Genomic DNA, 19,888 nt, shown 5'->3' with positions numbered 1-19,888 from the left:
TGATAATGATTGCTAAACACGACCTCCAAGTTACTGATCCAGATAGCATCCTTTCCATTGATAAATAATTTATATTCAGTAAAAACTGGAAAACTTATGTTCAATCTGAAACACAACAACTCGCCTTAATGTTTTAATTGTTTATTCCGTTGCAATGATAAAGTGTAAAAGACCTATGGTCAAATTAAGATTAGTTGAAATCTAATGCGACATGCAATTGCACCATAAGGAAATGTGTAGGCTATAACTGCTATACGGTTCCCAGTTTATTCGTTTCATACAAAGAGAGTAAAATTTTATTGTTTATTGTAGGCAATTTTTACGTTTAAAAGTACCACTAAAACTTCTCATAGGTCCCCATGGGTGAGGACTTATACAATTTTTAAAAGTGCAAATTAGAAAATAATGTAATTTTTTTTTTTAAGCTCTGTTGTGATATCTGCCTTGTAGTTTAGCGCTTTGTCGATGACGTCATTTACAGCAGAATTTAACTGCACGTCATTAAAAAAACTTTTCGTATCTTTGCTTTTTTAAATTGGTAGTTTTTAAAAATACACCATTTTTGCAAAAACGTTCAACTTTAGAAGTAAACTTTAATTGATTTCTGAGTGAAAAACAAAGTTTCGCAAGCACCTTTATGTCTGGGTCTACAGGTCCACACCCTAACAGACCATAGGTCCACATCTCCCTATTTTGATTTCTATCTTCAAATTGTTTCGTAAAAAACAAACTTTCATTTGCAAGCTTAGCAGTTCCCATCAACAACTAAACTTAACTATCGATAAACGTATAATAACTCGCTGACACTTTTTGTTACATCACCTTAATTACAAAAAAAAAATTGATCAATTTTATAATTTTTTTTCCTTTGCACTTCCGGTACGCGATTACTGCTTTGATAAAAGTAACACGTGGCATTGAAAGATAATTAATGATATCTCAACTTTACTAGTGAAATTAAATACCACAAAAATCACCAAGTCACGCAATATAATGTAGGTTACTAATGGTTCCAAAGCCAAAGGTCTCTTTGGTCCAAAGATCCCGCATCTCCCCTACTCTACTTCTACCAGGAACAATGATTGTTTTTTTTCCTTTCTTAAACTCAACAAACCATTCAGTTTAGTGGTATGATCCTCCTAAAAGTATTATCGATACACAAACCTATTCCGCGTTTTGTACTAAACTGGAATCACATGTATTATCTCAATTAGATCAAAGTGAAGTCTTCATGACAATTGTCTACTTTCATTTCACTGCACTGAAGAGATTTTTAAGATCGAAACATTGGCCTCTGTCTGCAGTTAAAGATGTATTTTTAGTCAGTATTTTTTTTTTAATTAAAAAAGAATGAATAACTCATGTAATTTTCACTTTGTGTGGAGTTACATGTACTTAAAAAGTTACTGATATTTTTGTTCACTAAAACAGTATTAGTTCAAAAATTCAGACATTTTTGAAACAATAGTGCAATATGTTGTATCTCTGGTCCAACACTTCACAGACAACATGGAAAATTAAAAATTTTCACAAAAAAATATCCGAAGGACTTGCTCGAACACAATATATAACATTAAGCCAATCTATCATTTTTTTGCATTGCAGTTTGTGTATTATTTTGTTGTTTTGGATATGGACAGCTTTGTCTGATGCAAATAAATATTATTATTTTATCCGAATTTTTGACCACCTGGCAACTTTTAAACTGAGAAAAGAGATTTATTTATTGGTTCTGGCAACACTGGTACAAGTAGCTTGAGTTTGGCCTGTGGACTTTTCGGGTCGTCGGCCTACTCAAGTCGGCTCTACAATACATATGAAAAAGTAAGCCTTTACTGAGCAACGTTCGGTGAAAGATGTATAAAAATTATTTCGATGATGAGACAAAAATTTTCTTTAAAAATAGGCACCAGAAGCGATGTACAAAGCTGAAGGTAAGTTGAAAATAATTAAGCTAAACATGGTTTTACTAAGGTTGTTTGAGAGAAATGTATAATAATAACAATGGTGTTACAAGAACACACATCTCTACTGCTAACTTTCTTTGCATTTGTTTTGCTGTGAAAAATTTGTTATTGAAATTTTATTTGAAAATCTAAAAAGTAGTGTTTATTTCTTTTAAAAAAGTCCACTACAGCTTCTTGAAGTTAGAAGTGCGCGGATTGCGTCACGTCCTTTGCCAATTATTATGAAATTTTCTAATAGTTTTTACGGTAACATCTGTTTGACACAAAAGGCCTTGAGTTGGTGAGTTTTGCTCCTGAACGGATTATTAACCAATGTTTAATTGCGTAATGGATATTTGAAAAGCACTTGGCTTAAACAAAATTTTATGCGATACTTTGTATATGGTCAAAAGGTAAACAACTCTAATTATTGTACGCAGAAAATATTTTAAAACTGATAATTCCCCAATTGAGCTTCTCTGGCTGATTTTTTATTTCTAAACTGCTTGACTAACCTAGTAGGATACAGAAAATAATGTGTGCAGCTAAAGTCAAGATTATGATAAGTTCTCGGTAGTCATACTAAACGTTCGCCCAGATAGCTCAGTTGGTTGACTTCGTGAGCGAAGCAGCTTCAAGATCAAGCGCCGCTAGTTCGACTCTCCGAGTATGCTCTTCAGCAACGCATTTTCTAAGGACTGCTCTTGATTCAGCGGTACCTAATATGGTGGAATAATTCTCGGCAACAACACTTCATCAATCGGAAACTTCACTCTGTCAATCTCGGTAACCGGTGTAACGTCCAGGAGTTACTGCGGTCTAAAAGTTACCGTGCTGCTGCAGCGTGGCTGTCTAAACGTGACGTCAGACCACAAATGACCAGAGCTGCCCGGCGCTTCAGAAAGCGCTAAGTTTAATTGAGTAGTTGCTCTTAAAATAATGCATACCTTTCCATTTAAGATTAATCAATGCTTAAAATTGTCAATGTTTTTTCAGCAGTACGAATTTCAATTATTTTTATAAAAAAATAATTAATTCCATTTGGCAACCTTGGGAATTTTCGGACTGCGGTCACTCTTGGACCGTTACACAGGCCCTGCGTCAAAAGCTTCTACACAAGTATGCTATGCGAAACTACCAGGAATAAACTATCAAGGCTTTGTCAGTCCGAGGACAAACATTCAAACCCAACCTAACCAAATGCATTTTGAAATGACTGTGAATCTTTTGCTTGCAATAAAGCCTAAAGTGATGTAATATTCTAGAATTGTATTGCTTTGATTTAGTTGATACACTGTTTCTTTTGGATTGTAAAGTGGGCTGTAAAGATTGTGCTACTAGCCTACTATTAGGGTGGTTTTGTTAACTTGGGCTGTAATTTTGAAAAGGCTCTGGCAACCTTGATTATTTCCACTCAATCAAAATTGTATGTTAGATTAAACAAAGAAAAACGTGAGCGGTAAAGAAAAAAAGTACTGCGGTTAACGGAAGCAAGAGAACATAAAGACCGCTTTCGTAAATGTTTTCTCTTGTTTCATTCTATCATTTTCGTTAGGCTCAGTGAAATATCGGAAGGACTCCCTTAATTAATTTTTCTTGCGATGTGGACAGCTGAAGGGTTGCCGCGAAAGTCAACAATCGTCAAAACTGCAACAACTTTTTTTTTTGCTTTTGCATAAATGCATTTTATCAAATAAATTCCAAGATTTTGCTTGAAATTTCGGTTGCTGAAACGCGGGCAGAACTTTATTGCTGCAGTGTGAGACTGCCTTCAGTTGCCAATGTAGCGTGAAGTCTACCACTGCATTTTCATAACTTGAATAGAATTAGGCTAAATAGACATGCTATCACATTTTCCCACACAGTGTATTTATTCTTTCGATACGCACTTTGTATACGTGGATAGGCTGCATACACTGCGCCTGGATATGCGGCATATAGTGGTAGACTTTACGCTGTAGTTACACCAAATTTTGTGATAACCATGGTGATAACACCATAACCTTCCAGCTGTCCATCTTCTTTTTCAGTTAACAATCCTTAATTTTCGTAAACCAGATTAGCTTTTTTTCCCTTTATGTTTTTTTTTGCGTAATCTGTGACCCTGATAAATTTTTTGCCTCAAAAATGTTTGCTTCGTTGTGCTGCCATAGGCTGTAGAAATAGGTCTCGCCCTGGCCCTTAGAAATAGGTCTATTCTTGTAGCCTATTGCAAATCGAGAAAGTAAAAACCCGTTCATTTGCTTTATTTCAACGTTTTTTGTTTTTGCGTTTTATAATTTAAACCTATTTAGTATCAAAATAGTAAGTCTCGTTTTGAATAAGAAAGTTTACAATCAATATTTTGTTTTATCAAGGTTGCAAATATTGCTTTTCCTATTGTCAGCATATTGATGCTTGCCTGCTGTATAGCTCAATTTGCGTGGGCCATCGTTTTACAGTTGTTTTCCTACAAAATTCTAAGTGTTGACCCTATCACCGAACCTTCAAATGTCTTTGGAAAGAAGTTCTTTCAAAGAATATCTTCCATTCTTTTGTTTGTATGTGGAAGTTTGGTTTTACTATATTTTGTAAGTATTATAGTCTATCCCTTTCAAACAAAACTGTATCAATTTGAGGTAATCTTTGGTCTAAAAAATGAAGCTAACTTCGGATGGGCTATTGGAAAACAAAACTTTAAAAGTGCTTATTCTTGACCTTACCGAACAATACATAAAGAAAGATTAGGCCTACAGAAGGTAGGCTATATTGTTGATTGACCTATAAATCTACTACTTCGGTGAAAACAAGCTAAGCTAATACAAAAGTCCACTTTATGGGCTAATTAGTTAGTGTTGACAGATGCCAACAATTACCACTATAATAATTTCCCTATCGCAATTTCATTTGACCTACATTTTTCCACGCAAATCGAATATTACTGTAGGCGTACTAAATTTTTGCCAACTTTAACAACCTTAAAATTTTTCATTTTACAAAACTGCAATAGGTATAAAATAAGCCATTGGAAAAGTCATGGCCGTACCAAACGCAAGATATAGGCTACTGTATATTCAAAGCAGACACTCAAATCAAGCAAGTCTAACCTTGTAAGACAACTAAGTTGAGAATTAAAATAAAGTGTAACCAGCCTCATGTTTAACTTTATTTTAATTCTCAACTTATTTCGATGTGATCAAGTCAACCGCTTCTTGCTGACGGCGTGCCAGGGTTAGGTCTCGGTGTCTCAGATGACATTCACTTTATCAACTTGTAAGACAACTGTTGGTCACAGCGGTAAACCATAATCTCTTCGTGGGAAAATTGTAACATAAAGTTCCCGGATCCGTTTGTCTGCATGTAGTGACCGAAAAAGAAACACTCCTCGAAACGTCTATTCTTAAAGTGTATTCCTGTAAAATTAGCCCGCGGCTATCGAAATCGAGATGCAAAGCCGTACACCTCTAAAACTGTCACTACGATACAGATTACTTGGATAAAAGACGGAGAATTTGTCCAGCTAGCAAGCACCAAATAAACCAGTTAAATGTGCGACCGACTTCCAACAAACAACTTCGAGAATGAATCAGAAAAATTTGTGATAACTCAAAGGCACGCCAGCAGTTAGCGCGACGCAACATTTCATGTTTAAACAGGTTTCAACTGAAACAAGTTTAAACAGGTTTGACACAGTCTTACGAACGATGGTGCAATTTTGGCACATGTTTTAGGAATTTCCATGACGTAATATTCAGTAGACTTGAACGGTTTTTATATGACGTTTAATTAGGTGAACAATTGTCTGGAACAACTGTAAGGTTTGGCTTTGTATCTTTATCCTCGGACTGGCAGAGCCTCTGATAGGTTATTCCTGGTAGTTTCACATACTTGTAATGTAGAGGCTTTTGACGCAGGACCGGTTACCGAGATTGACAGAGTGTAGTTTTCCGATTGTTAAAATGTTGTTGCGGGAAAGAACTATTCCATTCATTAAGTGCCGCTGGATGGAGAATAGTCCTTAGAATGCGTTGCTGAAGAGCATACCCCGAGAGTCGAACCAGCGCCGCTTGATCTTGAAGTTTCTTCGTTCATGAAGTCAGGCCCTAACCCACTGAGCTATCGGGCGAACAAGTTAGAATTTACATGTAGATGTACATTTACATTAAAGAACCACTCACTGACTTCAACACCATTCGTCATAGCACATGACTAGGGAACTGTGTTCCTAAAGCTAGTGTAATTTGATATTGCCAAAAAGAACCCGCAGCATCAGGCTATAACAGATCGTTTGAATCTACACTGTGAAGTAAGCAACGATCATGCTGCTAAAAGCGAAACTTATTCATTTACATGTAGATGTTTTGTGTAAATTATTTGGCGAAAGACTTGTCGCCAATTTTTTGTTCAGCATTCCGTATTGAGAACAGATGTGTTCAGATCCAAGATTTTCAGGGCAAACTCTAGATTCTAGAACATGACCAATGACCATTCTGTAGAATTGAAAATTAAGAAAGAGAAGCATGAGCTGTAAGAAAAAAATGTGGGTTTCAAAAACGCGAAATTAAAATTTCTTTCTTGTTAATTGTATGGTCATGTTTTAAAGTTTATCGATTTTTAAGATCCTGATCTGATCCGGCGTTTATTTTTTGAAATCAGGATCCGGCAATTTTTTAATATATCAGATCCGGATACGAAGTAATTTTATGCTGAAAATTTATTAAAATATCAAGAAAAGGAAATATCTTCTGACAGGTGTCAAACCTCACAACAATGCTTGATATGAACGACTCGGTGACATGTCTTGTAATGCAAAGGAATTTATTAAAATATACTTTACTACATGAGTTAACATATTCGTATGTTTTGTGAAAAGGTATTTTCATATTAAGGCACGACATTTGCTTTAGTGGTTCCCTACCTTTTTTGAGCAGTTGTATATGCATAGTCGAAAACGTTTGCTTTTTTTTGTTATAACTTAATTAGAGCAAGTAAAGTCAAGTTTTTTTTAGTAACTTATTGCGGTGTGGTTTTAAGTAAGTTTTGGATACAAGGAGTAAGTTTCAAAATCTCAATTTGATAGATTAATAAAAAGTCAATTTTTTATCGTTTGGTCATTTTTTAATTTTAGGTCAATTTTATGCAATTGACACGTCCAGTATGCTGAGAAAAACTGATAGGCTAATGCTTTAAGAACTCTTTGTTGATCAATTTGTGATTCGTTTAGCTTCTTAACATTAAAAACAATGACGACATTTCCAGAACAATAAACAACAAGAGACCAGAAAGTTTGGTTGAGCGCGGGTTCGACACTGCTCAAGAGCATATGGCTGTGTCTGGTAAGACACGGAAAGGCGTTACGCCGATTGCGAAGTAGCGTCCCTTCGACTATAGCCCTTGATTTCTTTCATGATTATGTGCAGTACACTGCCATAGAGAGAAATTTCTACATACCTTCTTAGGCTATGGCCTACTGAACTAAACATTAATGTCACATTTGAACCCTTGTTCTTGGTGAACGTGATGTTCATTGTAGAGTTGGTTGCCTCCTTATACAGTCTTCAGACATTCCTAATATATTCTGATGGGGATTTCAATGTTTTTTTGTTCATTTAGATTTTTTTGTTCTAGCATCTTTATTTAAATATAAATCCAAGAAATAATGGTTTATTAAGTCAAATTTTCGTTTGGTCAACAAAGTCCATTTTTTGAATGTTAAAGTCAACTTTTTTGGATTATTATAGGTCAATAAAAACTTCCCCTAGTTATAATGTTAAATGTTGTAGTGTTGCTATGTTTGTTTATGGTTAACATAGTTTACCAGATGTCTCATCTAAAATTGTTTTATTTAATTTCGATCATGAAGCCACATGGCCAGCACATTAGTCTAGCTAACGTTAAACCAATGCAAACAAGGACTGATTTACCGGCCGAGAACATTAAATTCTGCCAGATGTTCTAACTTTACTGCAAAATTATAGTGAAAAGTTGTTTGATCTATGCCAGGGCTACTCAACTAATGTTAGCAAAGGTCCATTTTGACAAGTTGAATATTTCTGCGGTCCGGTGAGTATTTCACATGCAACCACGAAAATTAAACAACCAGTACGAGCATCGAAACACTTTTCAGGTAATATGTAACACGACTTGGATTTTTGTCTGACACAAACAAAGAAAAAAAAAAGGAAAAAATGTATTGTGTTTCTTTGTACTGTGTGGATCGCACATGTGAGGTGTGTGGCTGTGTGGATCGCACATCAGAGAAGACAGCAAAGCGTTGGGGGTCTGGGGGCAAAGCCCCCAGTACCTTGCATAATCACAAAAAATGCTTTTCCCTAATGAAAATCTGTTTAAAGAAGCCCTAAAATGTTGCAATGAAGTTATTCTTCCAGAAGCCCGAGGTCCACCTTCAATACCCAGAAGATCCGGATTCGGACCGCGGTCCGCCAGTTGAGTAGCCCCGATATATACCTTTGAAACAAGACGTACCTGACGTTATCTCAAATTCAAGAGTATTTTGCATCTTGACTAGTTTATTAAATTCTCAAGCAAAGCTTAACCTAATATAAACTGAACTAGCTACGGTACCCAAATACTGACCCTTTCCATGGCGAAGCTGACGCGACACAAGCTCATTGGAAATGATTTAGTTTACATACTGTGAACGAAAGCATAAAAAAGAAGTTTCTCGGAGAAAATCTTGCTCAAATTGCAAATATACTTTCAAAAACGCAACATTACACACAATCTCTGAGGTGGTGAATCTAGTCTAATATAGGGGTCGGAAACCTTTTTAGGTAAGAGCCATGAAGCTACATTTTTGGAAATGTATTTCCGTAAGAACCATATCATGCTTTAACACGTAATACAACTAACGTGTAGTGGCAGGTGATGAGTTGTAAAAGGGAGGCCATGCATTTACTGCATAAGAAAAATAGCATGAAGGCCGGGGGACCTCTCCCAAAAAGAATTTGAAAAAAATGCATTTAATTTGCTGTATTGTCAGCTTTAAACTGTAATGAAAAGTTAAGATAAAACTTTCTGTGAGTCATATGCCGTCACGAAGAACAATACCGAATATGGTTCGCGAGCCATGGATTCCCGACTCCTGATCTAATAACTCCACAGTCCACAGTCATCCACTTAGCAGTGTACGAAAACACAGGCAACAAAACGTTCTGCTTAGGTAAACGAGGCTGACTGAACTTCAATCTACATTTATAGACCTGCTTGTGTCCCAATCACCATAATAAACCATCAAATTGAATCTTTCTTGCATCAAACTTGCACCTTTGAACAAAACTACTTTTAGTATTTAACGTAATATTACAATGAACTATTAGTCAAAGTTCTTTCAGTACCATCGTTACGTTAATAACTCGACATTTTGTCCAAATATTTTTACAAATAACTGCATTAGTAACAAAAAACCAAAATGCAATAGTTTCCAAAATCACTGATAATACATTTTACAGGTATTGGAAACTATCAATATATCTCATAAATCATAACAATTATTTAAAGTTTGTAAATTGGTGAAATGTCGAAACATCATGGTAAGATTAATTTTCCCAAATAACTGGACATTTTTTCCCTAACTCGCGACGTTTTTTTTTTCAGTGGGAAAGCGACCGCCTCCCCCTTGTCTCAATCTCCAACGGCTAAGGTTTCCACATGTAGCCTATAAATGTTAGGCTTATGTTTCCGATATACGGTGCTACGTTTGTGCAGTGTGAGCGCACCGTGGCCCTACGTGAAGCTACAGTATACTGAAATAAACTCAATTGATTGATTATGTTGCATTATCTTTTATTGTCTATTTTTTGAGTTGATTGACTCTTATTGACAAACAGGCTCGCTTCAGTACTAACCTAGAGACTTTTCGTTGCAACGTTGTTTTTCTTTTTTATTCAAAGGTTTTTGGGTTGCTTACTTCACGGAGAAGATATCATCACTCAAAAAGAAAATACTCTAAACAAAGACTCGTGTTTTCAATTGCTTTAAAGACAAACGTTATTCTGTACTGCGTCCTAATCGTGTTCTGTGTAGCTGGGCAATATGCTCTGCTATCACATCAAAGTACTGCAATGACCACACTTCAAGTCAATAATGCCAGTGAAGCGGCTTTGAGGAGAATGATCTATTATCAAGTAAGGTATTCTTAGATCGGAGATCTTGATATAGTTCCCCTAAACACTAGCTGCACTAGTAGTCTTTCAACGTAATCCAGTCAAACATGGGCACCCTGGCGTGGTGGAAGGGTAAATCCTCGGTACCAGAAACTCAAGCAATAAAGTAAATTGGTAGCGTACATTTCAGCTCAAATTTACTGCAATTAAAAAAGTTAGCTTGTTGAACTTCACAGCGCTAACTTTTTAGAAATGTTGTGATATTCGATGAATTATATTTTTTATTCCAGCTAATATGTTATTTGATTTTATCACAGAATTTTTTTGGCTGTTGTGGAACTGAAAACGTAACGGACTGGCTCGTCCCAACATTCTTAGGAATTCCAGACTCCTGCTGCAAACATGCACTTACATCCTGCGACAACGATGTAATTGGTTCTGGTGAAGCAGTCAACGAAACCTTTGTTGTATATTCAAACTTTTCTTTGATATATAATGATGGCTGTAAGGAAGTAATAGCAGCTTACACCTACTCAACAGGATCATTAGTCGTGGGTAATGGTTTCATATTAGTGATATTCTTCATTTCGTGGCACGCACGGTATAAGCAGAGAAGAAAAAAGTATGGACCACCAAAAACAACACTCAAAATCGTTCGAAGTGTTCATGTCCACGATCCAACAGTACATTTGGTCATAAACCAATCATCCAACGAACCAGTAAGAACAGAAGTTAAAATCGTTCCAAGTGTCTATATGGACGATCCAGCAGTACAAGAACAATACAGGTCGACTGACTCTTTCGCACCAGCCTTACCAGCTTCTTCACGACAAAGCAGGTTGAAGATATGGCCTATGGAGGGGAGATACTCACCAGAGGTCGAAAAGTTGTATTATTTTCTATTACAAGGCTTTTTAAATATAATGCGCTAAAGTGATGTAACTTTTTTGTATCTTTACTCGTTAAATGATTCAAGCAAGACTTGCCACACTTTTAATGAAGTAGTCCAATTCTTGAAGGGAATCTAAGGGTCACGATCATCAAGTGCCCGCTGGCTTCTGGAACTTATACAAATGGAATATTTTTACCCAACACGAGGCAGAATTTTTTGGGGCATCAGACTTGGTGCAGTCGGAAACTCAAAGATATTATTGAAGTGATGATGTGTTCATTTTGCATTTTTGCGCTGTGGTTGCTTATAAGCCTGTGCAGCTAGGCATCTGCACTCAAAAATGCTTCATTGTAGACCTATTTATAGACTATAAATATGTGTTATCAAGGTATTCAACTTTTTCAGGCCACTTGCCCACATCACCGTCATGATAGATGTAAAAGTAGTGTAGTCGAATACTCTGATTGGAAATCTATTCATCGAGGTGCAGAAGAAGAGAGAAAGAAATGGCCCAGGAGAAGTGTGTCCTCTCCACAAAGTATGACAACTACACATAGTGTGACTGCTACTGTGCTACATACCGTAGGCCACAAGAAAAAAAACATGTTAAAGCAAAGTGCTGGCAGAGAGAGTGGTATTTACAGAAGTAAAATAGTTTTTATGAATTACATAGACCAGTTATACCCAACCTAATATTTTTGTAGTTAGGAACCACTTTCATTGAATTTTAGTAAATTATAGCCTGGCCTATTCTAACACTGAAAACGGTATCTCTGAATGTAAGGTTGCAATGTTTAGTGGTATCGCTGGCATTGTTTGTGCAGCAAAGTTCTGACGAGAGCAACGGGGTGTCAAAACTTTGTTTTTTTAGTTATTCGTTTATTTTGTGCGTTTAAATGAATTGGTGTTATACCCACAGTTGCCAGGGGCTTAAATTCGTGGGGGAAAGGACAAATTAGCATATAGACGGGTCAATATAAGGTTGAACCCCAAAAAAATTGATGCAAAAGGTTTTTTAACAGATTCTGTTACCTATGGGCCTACTAAATAACATACTAAAAGTCTACCAAAATCGGACCTCCAGAAAGGGGTCATTTTCAAGATGGCGTCCAAGATGGCCGCCGGGATGTTACATTGCCTATATCTCAATTGCTATTCAAGCTAGAAAGGCGGTTTAGGTGTCTATCCCTAGGTTTTCGGGGTCAATGAATCGAATTAAATAGGTTAAATTACGATAGGCTGATTATCTACTGAGATACGTATGATTTGTATATAATATACGGCCTGGGGGAGCCCGGGGACATTTCGGACGCAGCGATAGGCCAACATCAGACAGAGCAGAGCACGATATTAGCAAATTCACTTGAGGCTAGCGATAAACCGCAAACAAAATCATCTTGACTTCCATTATGTAACACGAGCTTGAGAAAAGTGGTTTTCCAACATTTCAGTTTCTATACTTTTGGCAGCTTGATAAGCCGAATAGTGGTAAAATTTTCAGAGACAACTCCTCACTTTTCATCGAAATAAATTCCATATGTATTGGTGCCAAACGGTTTCCAGTACACTTTAAAATAAAACATTTTTTCGACAACAAAACACTCGAAAATCCGTCCGTAGTATCTCCAATCTCGAATATCCCCTAATAAGATGGAATTATCATAACAGCATATTACATGCGGCATAACAGGTACTATCAATACAGGCATCTGAGAAAAACTGCAACCAAAAGGAGACTCATACTTGGCCTCATACAGTAGATGAATACAGGGGATTAATCTGTTCTAAAGAATGGCGTACCATTAAAGTCTGGACACAGACACATTCAGAAAATCATTGGAATTACAACAGTAGGCTACAAAGGTAAATCGTAAACCAGGGTGATCAGCCCGTTTGTTGTCTTATTGCCTACGGCTGTCTCTATTCATCATCTTCCGACTCGTCTAGAAGAAACTTGTTATGTGGATTGTCACATTCTTGCAGTTGGCATGGTCCACATGCAGCGGTACATGGTAGTCCGTATCCTCTACAGGAGCAGCGGAGTGTCTTCCAGGCAGTGGAGCAGTTGCAATGAATGACCTTCAAGAGACTGTCTGGAGCAGCCTTCATTTTTGACATAAGTAGGATGAGCCGATTCTTTTGCAGGTTTTACTCCCAATTCATGACATCCATACTCTCTGCTTTTCCCATCCAGACCATTATCTGGTAGTAAACTCGACGACAGTGAAATTGGGTAGCAGATTCAGTTGGTGGTTGACTCTCGGGCGTTACAAATGATGAATAAGTTTCATAAGTTTCCGAAAGGTAGTCTTCTTGCCAACACCGAATATCCAAGACGTAGGGTCACAACCAGTCATGGCATGGATAAATATCAACTCAGAACACATGTCATGTCCAAAGATTTTTTTCAAACGGTTGGTGTTGTATACTTTGGTACTGCCATCAGCTTTGGACTCTTCTGACCTGAAATAAAGGCCCTTACTATCTTCTTGTGCATAGTAAACAATTAACACAAGGAGATCGGTATCTTCTCCAATCAGCGTTGTTGTCTGGAGCAGAGATGTCTCCACTGCGGCCTTCACAATTTCTACATCAGCATCCCCAGATGCATTCACCACGGTGCAATTTTTTCCCGAAGTTTACCACTTATCATCCAAATCAAATTTTGTTTATTGACATCTTGTGAAAGGAACTCCTCCTTCTTGCCTGTGAACATAGTCTCAGCTGTAAAGTTGACAACGGGATGAAGATTACGTCCTCTTCTTTGATGCATGTTGTCTTTAATGGTCGGCCCTTCTTCATAACCGTCAAACACAATGGTCGTACCGGATCCATATTGCCGGATGGTGAAATCAACATATGACCGTGCTATTTCACCATAGCTTTATCCACGCTGCCATGGCATGCGGTGAAGGAGTGAACCGCCATCAAGTACGTGGCACTCCGTTTTTGGCACAGAATGTAGGATTGCATTACTTGCGTGATCACAGATAGCGTGTGCTAACTGTGGCTTATCAGCTTTTCGGAATACATGTCTCGATTCAAAGAGAGCAGGAGGGAAAGGACTAAGCTCGTAACACATAACTTCCTCCAGTGATAGATGTCCAGCTTGGGAGACCACCATGAAGCGTTCAAAAAGAAGTGCAGTATCAATGGTTCGATCAGGAGCGACCTTGATAGCAGATTTTTGGCCAAAGGTCCTGGCTTTATCCTTTCTACTGAATGAGTATGCGAGTGCAGGTTGTCCTGTCATTTTTTGTCCAACTGTTTCATATTCGTGCACGTTCACACTATCATCGGCTACAACACCAGTGACAACGCCCACTACGGAACGACAACCGAAAATACCGCTTGCTTCTGTACAAAAAACGCCAAACTGGCCAAAGTCGGCGGGAAAATAGCACGCCTGGCAGAACTCTTGCAACTAGCATGTTGCTCCAGGAGGGTCAAAATAAAACTATGCAGCAAATATCGCGTCAATGGCGCGAAAAAATGTTGCTTTTTTTCATAACTAACTTTCTTAACACTATTAGCGTTTTAGCACTTAAAATATCCTAAAAATAGCAAAATGAAAGCCCATAAATTATGGTCCAAAACCCCGGACTCAAAAATAAAACCACAGAAGTGCATTAAAAAAACAAGCTCTGGCAGCCCTGAGTGACTTTGCCTGAATAAATCTTTTTGGCTTTAACAACGATTGTAACAACTGATTTTTGTAAGGTCGATAACGGACCCTGCATCCAACAGCTGTGCCTTATTTTGCTCGACAGGAACGGCTACCATTTAGGCCTCAATTCATCACATCTGACTCAAGCTGACCAATGCTTATTCAAGTACACAAAAACACTTACTTGGAATCCACGCACACAAGCCAATCATCATCAGAAAGAAATTATTGAAAAAATATGCCCGTCCACCGCTCTAGTCGAAACGCAAAAGAAAACTTTTCGATAAATGAAACACGAAGATTCAAAACTCAAGCGGCTGGAGTTCACTGAAGCATGAACGCAAAACAAGAACATTCAAAAAAAGAAAGGGATCGCATAAATCGTTTCTACAACGATAACTTCGTTTGCATTGTGATGCGACTATGCATGCATTCATGTGATTATGATGTCACAAACACAAGAACAATAACAACTTGAATACCACCATCTACCCAATACGCAAAATTATTTAGAAATATGTCGTATATTTCCTTGAAAATGACCTCTTTCTGGGGGTCCGATTTTGGTAGACTTTTAGTATGTTATTTAGTATGCCCATTGTCACAATCAATGTGCAAGGCCTCGCGTCGGGCTGCTTTGCGTCTTGACAGAATGTGCTGTTTTCATTATGGAATTTTGAGCGATGTGTTATTATCGGGTATTGACCTGAAGTAACCTTTGAATGAGAAATCTGTATTATGTAACGTATTTCTAGAATCGTCTGTAAAGATGCAACTCTGGAAGATTCTGTTGTTTTTCCTGATTTCTGAGCGTCGTTTGTCATGACGTCATAAGGTTGTTTATCAGTGGATGTCCGATTGCGAAATATTTATTATGTAAGGATCTTCTACTCCTACGTGACATTCTTTAAACTTCTTTGGGCTTCTGCTTGTTGACATTTTGTGCAACTTGACAGAACAATGTGACATTACGTAACCTTCTCGATGTTACTAGACCGAAACTACTTTCTATAAATAGTGGTGTAGTTTGCGTAATGATTATTATTGAGTTGATTTTATTATTATGGTGATTATTATGAGTTGATTATGAGAGTTGTGCTATGAGTTGTGGATTGGTAGTTGATGCAGAAATTAGAGTTATTTGAGAAACCGTTCGTTAAAGTTCTTCAAGAAGTCAGATTATCATTTCACTAGTAGAATTATTCGACATTTAATTGACTGCTTTTCGGTTTGACCCATTAAACTACGTCATTGAACCTTTCCAAGTCTTTTTCCTGGTAAGAGATAGAAAGAAATCGTGACACCCATTGGTAACAGAATCCGTTGAAAAACCTTTTGTATCAATTTTTTGGGGTTAGGTGCCTTTTTTCCGTATATTGACTCGTCTAATAATTTTAAATTAAGTTAGGCTATAAGCAGAGCCTATGTTTACTATGAAAATAGCCTGTTTCTTCGTACAAAGTTTTCATATAAAGCCTCTGCCTATAAAATTATGCCAATTTGTCGTTTTCTGTCCGAATTTTTGGCCAAACCAGACAACCGTGGACTGCTACCTGACATTGAACGATTGTGATGCAACAAAGCGAACTCTACCAAAGTTCTAAAATTACTCTCTTTTTTACATCTTTGACAACTTTTCATTTGTGCTACTTAGCAAAGTTGCCAGATAAAGATTGATTGATTGAATCTTTACCCTCGGACTGGTAAAGCTTCTTGCAGAGCTTAATCCTGGCAGTTTCGGATACTTGTAGAGGCTTTGAACCACTGACGCAGGCCGGTGGCGAAATTTTTTTTCCCACGAGATTTCTGTCTCATTGATTCTAGTCACTCTAAAAGTACCGTACCGGTAAGATTTTCCGAAAGTGTTTTGAGAGATTGGTTGATTCAGATTGCGAAATAACTACTGTAGGCTATTTGCCAATGAAATTTTGCAATGATAATAAAATATAAGCTTTCCCTAACCTTACCTTTTTTGAAAAGCTCTTGTGCACCGCAAAAATTAATTTAAAGAAAAAAAAGTTTGACTTTGACGGGCGTCGAACCCTCGTTCTCAGGAACACTAGGCAGAGGATGAAACCACTGAACCAACCGTGCCAACGAGGAATTGTTGCATTCACACGGTTTTAATACAAACTTTTACCAAAATATGCAAATGAGACAGAAATCTCGTAAGAAAAAAATTTCGCGGCCCGGTCACCGAGGTTGTCAGAGTGAAGTTTCCGATTGTTGAAGTCCTAATTATTGCCGAGGAATTATTCCATCCATTAGATGCCGCTGAATGGAGAGCAGTCCTTAACGTGCGTTGCTCAAGTGCACACCCCGAGAGTCGAACCAGCGCCGCTTGATCTTGAAGCTTCTTCGTTCCAGAAGTCACGCGCTAACCAACTGAGCTATCGGGGCGGACAAGAGTGCTGAAGAAGTAGAAGAAAGTTTTTTGGTTAAAAATGTAGCATGAAGTTATTTTTATTTCTTCCCAGACAGCCACTTTATCTGGTAAGATCTGGTCAAATACGTACCCGATCTGGTAAAGATCTAAACCAGATAAAGTGGTTGTCTGGGTTGTTTATTTTGTAGAAACATTTTGATGACGCTTTTGTTGGGAACCACGAGGTAGTCAAATAGCTATACGTTAAGTAAATCAGTCTTATTTTTAAATAGCTGTCTGGCTCCGGAGGCAACTTTCCAAAAGGTACCATTAAAAAATCCCCTTAGAGAAACAAAAGAAAAATGCAAATCATAGTTAAATTAAGTCATCGGTTTTCCATTGGCTGACTTGGCGCAGAGGGTTAGTGCGGTGATAGGTTAGTCATTTCATTGACGTGGGTTTGATTCCCACCACTGCTATTGCTATTTTTTCTTCTGTAATTACTAAACAAACGTCAAAGGGGATTTTTTTAATGGTACCTTTTGGAAAGTTGCGCCCCGGAGCTCCAAGCAATAATGTGTGTCAAGCATACGGGTACAGTTGCTCTCAGTGCCGTACGCAGAACTTTCTCAAGGGGGGCGGGTCATCAGAAATGCTTGGCTGTAAGAAAGTAATAACAGCTTACGGTTATTCAAGGACAACGTTAGTTAATGTTTGCATATTAGTGATATGTTTCAACTCGCGGACCGCACGGGACAAGCAGAAAAGAAAAAAAGGTTGGATCAGCAAAAATCGAACTTAAAATCATTTCAAATGTCCATGTTCACAATCCAGCAGTAGCCTACATGAACCATATAAGTACTAACTATGTAACACCTTCTTTTCAGGTTCTTCACGACGAAGCTCGCGGAAGATAAGGCCTATGCAAAGAAGATACTCACCAGAGGTCGAAAAGGTCTGTTATTTTCTAGTACAGGGCTTATTAAATACAATGTGCTAACGGTGATGTAGCTTTTTTCATCATTACTCGTTAAATGTTCAAGAAAAATTTGTCACACTTTTACTGAAGTAGTCCAGTTCTTGGAAGTAAATCCAGGAGTCACGATCATCAAGTGTCCACAGGCCTCTGGAACTTATACAAATGGAATATTTGTAACCAAAACGAGGCAGAATTTTCTGGGGCATTCTTACCTGACTAAGTGCAGTCGAAAACCTCTTAAGATTTTATTAAAATGGTGATGTGTTCGTTTTGTATTCTTGAGCTGTGGTTACAGGCCTTTGCAGCTAGGCATCTTCACTCAAAAAGGCTTCATTAGGCCTATTTTTTTAGATATGTGTTATCAAGGTATTCAACTTTTTCAGGCCCCTCGCCCACATCGTCGTCATGATAGATGCAAAACTAGTGTAGTCGAATACTCTGATTGGAAATCTATTCATCGAGGTGCAGAAGAAGAGAGAAAGAAATGGCCCAGGAGAAGTGTGTCCTCTCCACAAAGTATGACAACTGCACGCAGTTTGACCCCTGCAAATAGGAGAAAGAACACGTCAATGTACAGTGATGGCAAATAGAGTGTTTTTTATAATTAATTATAATCACATTAAAATGTGTAATTAATTGCATTCAATTGTAATTGATCCAACTCCGGTCTGTAGGTTATAGCAAAGTTTCATTTATAAATGCCGTAGTATTGTTCATTAAATCAGGCTAAATTGGGGTACAGGCTTGCTAATGCTATGGTTATCTTTAACAAGGACAGCGGTGTGCCAAATACGTTTCATCCATGTTGTGTGTTCAAATTTATATGCCAAATCCAGGTGATACCTGGCTTTGAATGTTTGTGATGCAACAAAGTGAACTTTACGAAAGCTCTATATTTCCTTTTTTACATATCTGACAACTTTTCCTGTGTGCTTCAACAAAGTTGCCAGATGAAGAAGATTAAACAATTAGAAGAAAGTCGTTTGGTTATGTCAGGTTGGCTAAAATTTTAGCATGACATTTTGTCTGTGGCTTGTTCATTTCTAGCACAGATTTCCAGACTAGTAGAAACGTTTTGATGACGTCTTTGGGATTAACTATGAGGTAATCAAATAGCTATACGTTAAGTAAATCAATCTTATTTGGAATAGCTGTCTGGCCCACGAGCTCCGAGAAGAGGTGTGTGTCGAGTGTCGGACATGCTGGTATACGAGCCAAGGGGCAGTTGCCCCCACACTTGACAAAAAAGTCGCAAATTTGCTAATATTGCTAAACAAAGAAAAAAACGTAAAATTGCAGCAGTATAAGAAAACTTACAAGTTGCTTTAAACTTTCCGTCTGGCACACGCATTCTACTTGTTTTGTATGGTGACTAAAATAACAACATCTGAATTGAGAGTTCAGAAAATATTAAATTACTTTGAATATGAATAATCCTTATATGAAACTGCCCAAATTAACATTATGTCGTTGACCCTAAATCAGGGATTCATACTATAGGGATCGCCAACTCGGCTGGAAATCCGACAATCGGAGTGTAAAAGTGTTGCCAGATAGATTTTATATTTTTAGAAAAAAATATTATTTTGGCATTTTTAAAGTAGTAGTTGCCCAAAACTTGCCCGTAAATAAATATTTTAAAACTAATCTAAAGCAATTTTATTGTTCACTTATCAAACTATCATATTTTTGGCAAATTTAACCTCTCTTGTACATATAACATATTACTTGAAAAATAATTACCGGCTTCAACACTTAAAACATGAAGCTCTTTATTCCTGAGGTGTATTTTTAAGTTTCTCAATTTTTTTTGTTTTTAACTAGTTAGTATATTTTTTTTTAAACCTGCAAGTTTTATTTAAGTTTTGCACATAAATTCAGCACATTCTTATTGCAAAGTAACACAACTACAAACTACTTTAACTCAATCTTGT

General features: G+C 37.4%; 1 protein-coding gene across 4 annotated transcripts; it reads left to right on the top strand.

The window, feature by feature from the left end:
- The first annotated feature begins 1,755 nt into the window (after positions 1-1,755).
- On the top strand, positions 1,756-18,932 carry LOC145780925 (uncharacterized). 4 transcript variants are annotated; one of them, XM_082592592.1, is made up of 7 exons: positions 1,756-1,934; positions 4,304-4,516; positions 9,839-10,072; positions 10,369-10,479; positions 11,349-11,499; positions 17,863-17,930; positions 18,338-18,932. In XM_082592592.1, exons 1-7 carry the CDS (start codon positions 1,857-1,859, stop codon positions 18,542-18,544), a joined length of 1,062 nt encoding a protein of 353 aa, XP_082448718.1. In that variant the 5' UTR covers positions 1,756-1,856; the 3' UTR covers positions 18,545-18,932. The 4 variants fall into 4 exon arrangements, with proteins under 4 accessions (XP_082448718.1, XP_082448716.1, XP_082448715.1 ...); XM_082592590.1 differs by having other exon boundaries at positions 10,369-10,929; positions 11,349-11,481; XM_082592589.1 differs by having other exon boundaries at positions 10,369-10,929.
- The last annotated feature ends 956 nt before the right edge of the window (positions 18,933-19,888 follow it).

This window comes from Aplidium turbinatum, chromosome 12 (genome assembly GCF_918807975.1).
Source record: "Aplidium turbinatum chromosome 12, kaAplTurb1.1, whole genome shotgun sequence".
In the NCBI taxonomy this organism is placed as follows: Eukaryota; Metazoa; Chordata; class Ascidiacea; order Aplousobranchia; family Polyclinidae; genus Aplidium; species Aplidium turbinatum.
The sequence above is the reverse complement of the archived record's forward strand: the minus strand, read 5'-3'. Positions and strand labels throughout refer to the sequence as shown.